The sequence below is a fragment of the Urtica dioica genome, chromosome 6 (genome assembly GCF_054948205.1).
Source record: "Urtica dioica subsp. dioica isolate 48M chromosome 6, U.dioica_male_clone48M_v1_H2, whole genome shotgun sequence".
In the NCBI taxonomy this organism is placed as follows: Eukaryota; Viridiplantae; Streptophyta; class Magnoliopsida; order Rosales; family Urticaceae; genus Urtica; species Urtica dioica.
The window spans coordinates 32,745,703-32,753,433 of NC_142761.1; the positions used below are offsets into that span (position 1 = coordinate 32,745,703).

Here is a 7,731-nt window from a genome sequence, read left to right on the forward strand (position 1 = left end):
AAGATGTCACACCAGAAGTGAAAACAAAACGACCGACATCTTTCCACACAACTTGCACTAAAAAATAAATCCAACAAAACAATGTAACAACAGATATGTATGATATTTTTTAAAAATAGAGGGGATAAATCTCGCATTTCGATTAAACACGAGTGATACTCTTGATATTTTCCCTATATTTTGTATCATATACAATAAAGGATTACAGTGGCTATCTCTAATGACGATGCATGGAGCAAAAGTACAATAATATAAGAAAGATATTTTATTCAAATTATTAAAGACTATCACAAATATGTCCTAGCATGAAAACATCACAACTTATATAGCACACATAAAACAGATGCTACACGCCAAGACATAAAAACCACACTGTAATTAAAAGCAAAAGAAAAAGCGACATATATAACCAGTACAGTGCGCGAGCCCTTATTGCAGATATTTATAATATGCATAAACAAGACATCAATATAATATAGCTCGCCAGACAAAATATACGTATAAGTGGGGATCGAAATCTCATTCCTTGTCATCAAGAAGTTGAATATCGAGATCTTTTGAAAGTTCACTCAAGAATGGCACGAAGCTGTGTGGGTCCTCTATATCGCCGCGATGCTTTTCGTACGCCATGGTCCAGTGAACCACACTTCCCTGACCGTCGGATTTGGTTGTCACTCGCACAGTGATTGTGAGGTTCTTGTAGTTCTCCGTGAGGTCTCCTTCTATCACTTTTAAAGTGATAGAGTTTTTCTCATGGTCGATAGCTTCGATTATCTCCGTTGTTCTTTTAGGTTTCCCGTCTGGGTATTAGTACAGTCAGAATTAGTTAATCAAGGGAGTAATAGGCATGCAAACAACTGTTTGTAAGATGAACATGATCATAGAAGTACGTTTGTAGAGACCAAAAAAAAGTTTAGGATGGTTGATTTGGAAATTTTTAGAATAGAAGAAATATACAATAAATAAAACTAGTGAAAATGCAATAGTTTTGTACAATTTTTGTTGAAGAAAATTGATTGAGGGACAATAGGCCCTTAGTGTACACGTGACTTCGTGCCTGGATAAAATGAGTAAAACTCTCGTTTTATTATTAGATTACTAACCGTGAACATAGTTCCAGACGATATGGGATCCTACAGTTCCCCACTCCCCTTTTAATAACTCAACTCCGTGAACTTTGTCAGTGGCATTGGCAACATGGTGGGGTTTCTTGGCGAACAAGTTGTGGAATGCCTCCGCCGTTGCTTTGATTTCAACATTAAATTCAAGCTTCCCACACAGATCCGACGACATTTCCCTATTTCAATATAATAATATTTCAAGCTAAACAATTGTGACGAATAACTTGTCTGGACCTTACCCTTTTATAGGTGGAGAGAATATATATATATATATATATATATATATATATATATATATATATATATATATATATTTAAATAATATCAATGGAGTGGAAAATATAGACCTTCTGTGGTACATAAGCATGTGGCAGTTCCATATATACTTCTTCAAACAAGTCGCCATTTAGAAATGCATTGTTAATGTCTAATTGAGCTAAATGCCATTTTTGAGATGCAGCTAGAGCCACTAGCATCTTGATTGTAACTAGCTTCGCAACTGTTGAAAAAGTATCAATAAAATTTATGTCTTCCTATTAATTATAGCCCTTCGCCACTAAAAGTGCTTTGTGGCGTACCAACGTACCATCGGCATTGAACTTGTTTTTAAAAACCTAACGACAACAGACCAGGTGTTATTCTGATGCATGACTTCAATTTCTTCTTGCATAGATTCACGCCATTGTTCCGACTTAGAAGCTTGGTGATACGACTGTGGCTCATACTCTATGGATATAGGCATGATAAAAGCCTTAAAAGAAGCTGATAGAGTATCATATCCGATGACAATTGAGGGTGAGTGTGGATAAGTAAATTTTTCTTTAGATTTGGGATTTGACAGTGAGGCAGCCAAAATGTCGCAGGGAAAACCACTAGATGTCGAGGAGTAGTGTGAGGTCATGAAGATCTTCTTAGTGGCTGATTGAGTTGATGGTCAGATAATAGTGCAGAGGCATAACTTAATATTGATGTAGAGGACTCAATTCGTGGTGATGTTCCTGATGTTGTAGGACTTGCAGCGGATGTTGTAGGATTTGAATTGATCGGTGTTGCAAAGCAAGTTGTATTAGTATTTGTGGCTTGATGGATTGGTGTTGATACATTGAAACTTGTATCTTCAGAGAGAGCTTTGCAGTTGCACGAGGATTGGAAAAACTGTATGGCAAGACTAGATCAGAGAATTGATCGATCTCAAAATCGTGATATTTGATGTTGTGAAAAAGGAAAAGATGTTCATGGAAGATGACATTGTTGTAATTGATCCAGGGTTAAGAAAAGATTTGACGCTTCGAGCAAGCGGCGGAAATTAAAAATTTTCTTTAAAACAAGTAAAACGATTTTACTAACCTAGACAAAGAGCAAGCACATGTTTATATTTAAAACTATCTAAAAGCAATACTCGTTTACTAACCTTTGTGAAGCTTGAACGTTGAGAAGCCTTAGGAAGGTTGAAACGTTCGTCTCCCCACGCATTTCATCTTTCTTCGTTCTTCGGGAACTCGAGTAACCACGAAAGTTTCTATCACATATATCACTCGAGATTAGAAGGAATTAGTGTGTGGGCACTTTTTAAACACGACGACTCAAGAACAATTCTTTGAGTCGAAGAGCTAAACCACTAGGTCAAATGTGGACCTAGGTGCCAAACAAAAACAAAAATAGAATTTCAGAGAGAGAAAGAGGGGCGGCCACAATGTCTAGAGAGAGAGGCTCTCAATCTCTAACTTATATGAGATAAGAAACAATGAGAATAAGGGCCCTATTTATAGGAGAATGATTACCTTCAAAAGGTAGTTTCCTTTTCTCTATAGAATATTACATATTCATCAGCAAACATTATTTCCTCTTTTCTCACCTATATGGACGTCCAACATGAGCCAATTAAGGCTTTGGATTTGTTTCCTCATTTACCTTGCTCTCTCTTGGCCGAAAATACACTTGCTTCCAGAAGCAAATTCGTTTCCTCTTTTTCTTTTGGCAAGTATCTTCATACATTAATCCACAAAATAATCTCTCTTTCACACCACGCCATGCATGAAATTTACTCTCTCTTTTCCTTGGGTTGGACGTGCAAGGCTTCTAGAAGGAGCTTCTAGATTTTTCTTCATTTGGTCATGACAACATAAGAAAATCCCATTAAGAATTTTCAAATAAAATTCCATGAAATGAAATTAATACTAAAGGCCCAAAAATCTCATCATGGCCGAGTATTTCATTTGTCATCATATAACAATATCAAAAAATTTATTGACATTCATTTCGTCCTATGTCCAAAAAGACAAAAATACCCCTTAGACTATTTTCGTAACCCTCGTCTTGTTCTTGTTTTGACTTAGCTTTAATTTAACTAATCCTACTCGATATGATTTGTCACAGTGTCCTCATGGATCCAAATGAACAAAGCTTGAGCTAACATACTTGGACTCAAAAGTTCACAAACCTTTTCCAAGTTAAGCTTAATGTCAACTGAATCCACTAAAGAGTTGACAATGAGAATCTCTCGGTTCAAATCAATTTATTTTTTATTCAACTTAATTTTGGTGAGTGGATCCACTGAATATTATCTATGTTTACCCTTCATGAATATCATCAGCTAGTCGGTATTTACAAAATTATCATTTTACCCCTGTAGCTGTTATTTCCTCAACTCCTTTGTCGCTTGTGAATAAGTTAGAAACAATGTATTGACGAGGAGCTAACAAGTCACATTGTTTCATCGAAAAGAGACATGACTCAATTTGGACACTGACCAGTTCATTTATTCACATTCCAAGGAACAAAGCATGAGGTGATATACATTGCATTTCAGCAATCTTGTACATGAATTCCATATCTATGAGAACTTCACAAAGTTACTCATGACATCTTCATAACCTAGTACTTCAGCAATAGGTCCTGTTCAGAATCACATAGTGAATCCGAGCTCTGACTTTCTCAAATGAGAATATGTAAGCTATGAAATGGAATGTCTCATTTCAGGATTGAGGTAAGCATGATGCAATTTATACATAAAGACTTCGAGAAATAAGAGGTTAAATGGTTTGTTCTTATCTTGTCTCTAGAAGTGCACTGGTCAATCGTACTGGGATCAATAGTCTTTTGATCCTTAGATCGCGAATATATTGTTTTTAAGCAAACCCTGAAGAGTTTGTTCATGAAAATCTACATTTGTCTCTTCATATGTTGTTAGGTTTGTTTATGGACTAAAGACTCAGGTTTTATCATAAAGCTTCAGACATGGAAAAATGAATGAATGTTTCGACTTTTATTAATAAATAAGCAGTTACAAGCATGAGTCTTCGTGAGACTAAATTACGTCAAATGTATATAAATAGACACTACTACTCTTCTTGTGGGCACCATTGACAACAAACTCTCACTTGACTCAAAGAAGATGTGAGTAGTCCTTCATGCCTAATCCCTCTCGATGCTGGTCGAAGACCTTGTTCGCTAGGGCGTTGGTGAATGGATCTGATAGGTTGTTCACCGTTGAGATCTTCTTCACCTCCACGTGTCCACGCTGCACGATCTCTCATATCAAATGGTATTTCTTCTCAATATGTTTAGAGCGCCTATGGCTTCGAGGTTCCTTTGAGTTAGCGACAGCCCTACTGTTATCACAATAAAGGGTCATGGGTTCGTCGACGTTTGGAACGACTTCCGAATACTTAAGGAATTTTCTAAGCCATACAGCCTCCTTGGATGCTTCACAAGCAGCCACATATTCTGCTTCCATTGTGGAGTCAGCAATGCAATATTGCTTAATACTCCTCTACACAACAGCTCCATTAAGGATGAACACAGATCCCGAAGTGGATTTCCTGGAATCCTTATCCGCTTGAAAATTGGAGTTCGTATATCCCGTCATAGTCAGGTTAGTACCTAAATATGTAAGCATCAAGTTTCTAGTTCTCCGATGATACTTAAGAACATGCTTAACAGCAATCCAATGCTTAGGTCCAGGGTTGGATTGAAAATGTCTAATTACGCCAAGTGCGTAGCGAATATCAGGTATAGTGCAAAGTATAGCATACATGAGACTTCATACGGCCGAGGCGTAAGGAATTTTCCTCATGTCTTCAATCTCTTGTGCAGTTTTGGGAACCTGGTCCTTAGATAGTGAGACTCCATGCCTAAAGGGTGTTTGGCCCTTCTTGGAGTCTTGCATCGAAAAGCGATCCATCACCTTATCAATATAAGATGCTTGAGAGAGTGACAAAGTGCGGTTGTTCTGATCTCGAAAGATTTGGATCCCCAGAATGTACACGGCTTCTCCTAGATCCTTCATATCGAATTGTTTTGCTAGGCAGACCTTAATCTCAGATAACTTACCCACATCATTACCTATGAGTAATATATCATCGACATATATTACCAGAAACACAATTTTACCTTCGTGTATTAACTTGTAAACACACGGCTCATCTATTGACTGCTCAAAGCCGAAGCTCTTCACAGTTTCATCGAATATAATATTCCATGACCTAGATGCTTGCTTTAATCCATAAATGGACTTAAGAAACTCACAAACCTTGGTCTCTTGACCTTCTTCCACGAAGCCGTCTAGTTGAGCCATATAAATGCGCTCGTCAAGATTACCATTCAAGAAAGTAGTCTTGACATCCATTTGCCAGATCTCATAGTCGAGAGCTGTAACTATGGATAGAAGTATGCGGATGGATTTAAGCATCGCGACTAGCGAGAAGGTTTCTTTATAGTCAATCCCTTCTTTTAGGGTATAACCCTTAGCCACAAGTCATGCTTTGAGCGTCTCGACGTTCCCATCCAGACCCATTTTCTTCTTGTATATCCACTTACACCCTACGGGTTTAATCCCTTCAGGAAGGTCTACAAGTTTCCAGACTTTGTTGACATACATCGAGTGCATTTCAACTTTCATGGCGTCAAGCCAAAGGTTTTATTCAGAATAAGCCTTCGCTTGGCTATGGGAAATAGGATCATCCATGTAAGAGACGGCTACGAGAGTGTCTCCATAAGACATGTACCTGTCAGGTTTTTGAGTAGCCCTCCCACTACATCGAAGTACTACTTGACGAGATTCTGATGAGTTAGGTTGTTTTTCAATTGGGGTAAGAACAGTTCTTACAGATGAGGTAGAAGCTTCCTCACCCAACTTTTCTTCGAGCACAATTTTGCTTCGAGGTTTTACATCTTTCATAAAGTCCTACTCAAGGAAACGAGCGTTCGTGCTAACGAAAGTCTTGTCATCCTCAGGACTATAGAATGTGAAACCTTTAGTTTCCTTTGGATATCCCATAAACAGGCACTATTCTTACCTACTAGCCAACTTGCTAGTCTTTTGCCTTAGCACACCCAAATTCGGATATGGCCCAGATTTACTTTACGGCCAGTCCATCGTTCATAAGGAGTACCATGAATCGTTTTAGACGGAACTTGGTTCAGAATGTAAGTGGCTGCTTCGAGGGCATATCCCCAAAAGGAAAGAGGGAGTGATGAGTAACTCATCATTGATCTAACCATCTCCATAAGAGTTTGGTTTCTTCTCTCTGACACTCCGTTTTGTTGAGGTGTGCCAGGTGCGGTAAGCTGAGAAGCGATACCTTCTTCTTTAAGAAAGTCATCGAACTGTCCAAACATATACTCACCACCTCGATCGGATCGAAGTATTTTGATCTGTTTGCCAGTTTGCTTTTCCACTAAAGCCCTAAAGACCTTAAATACGTTAAAGGTCTCGGATTTGTGTTTGAGAAAATAGACGAAACCATATCTTGAGTAATCATCGGTGAAGGTAACAAAGTAGTCGTATCATCCCCATGCATGTGTATTGAGCGGACCACATACATCAGAATGTACTAGTTCCTGCAACTCAATGGCTCTTCGACCCTTTTCGGAGAAAGGTCGCTTAGTCATTTTTCCTTCTATGCAAGATTCACAAGTAGGTAATGAACCTATTGCAGAGGCTTGGAGTGGACCGTCCCTCACAAGTCTCTTAATCATGTCTACACTAATATGACCAAGTCTTAAGTGCCAGAGATATGTTGATTTTATTAGATCGGAGGAATTAGAAAGTTTGATCCTCTTTGGCTCCCTAACTATATCCTTATCTATTTCAGTGTCTAAAAGAGAAGGTTGAGTGGGATAGATTGAGAAAAGAGCATTCTTCATACATGCATCAGTGATAAAAGAATTATCAGGAAACGAAATTCGAATTCCATTCTTAATGAACTTTAAACAATAATCTTGCTCACGAAGACGAGCAATAGATATTAAGTTATTCCTAAAGCAAGGAACGAAAAAAAAAATTATTCAAGTTTAAAGTCCGGACTTCGAAAGACAGCATCACAGATCCCACAGCCTTTGTAGACACCAAGCTCCCATCACCCCATTTGAAACTGAAGTCGCCTTCATTTAAGCTTTTGGTTTTCTTGAAACCAGTCAAGGAACAACAAATATGGTTAGTAGCAACGGAGTCAAGAATCCACGTTGATACATTATCAGCTACTAGCTTCGGTAATTAGTACAATACTATGTTCCTTTGCTTTGAGATAGGCAGGACAGTTCTTCTTCTCGATCTTGTGAGGTCTCTTCTTAGATCCAGAGGCGGAGGCTTTGTGCTCAGTAGCATGTG

The 7,731-nt window shown here is 38.3% G+C and overlaps 1 protein-coding gene across 1 annotated transcript; it reads right to left on the reverse strand.

Moving 5' to 3' along the window:
- Positions 1-247: 247 nt before the first annotated feature.
- Positions 248-1,343, reverse strand: LOC149393704 (MLP-like protein 31). The gene is made up of 2 exons (XM_089617407.1): positions 1,104-1,343; positions 248-800 (listed from the first exon to the last, which is right to left on the reverse strand). The coding sequence occupies exons 1-2, from the start codon at positions 1,291-1,293 to the stop codon at positions 520-522; spliced, it is 471 nt and encodes a 156-aa protein (XP_089473533.1). The 5' UTR covers positions 1,294-1,343; the 3' UTR covers positions 248-519.
- Positions 1,344-7,731: the final 6,388 nt, after the last annotated feature.

Bases quoted from the DNA above. Each gene is read 5' to 3' on its own strand.
- LOC149393704 (XM_089617407.1), bottom strand. From the start codon at position 1,293: ATGTCGTCGGATCTGTGTGGGAAGCTTGAATTTAATGTTGAAATCAAA. The intron at 801-1,103 runs GTTAGTAATCTA...ACTAATACCCAG, and splicing joins CGTCTGGAACTATGTTCACG to ACGGGAAACCTAAAAGAACA.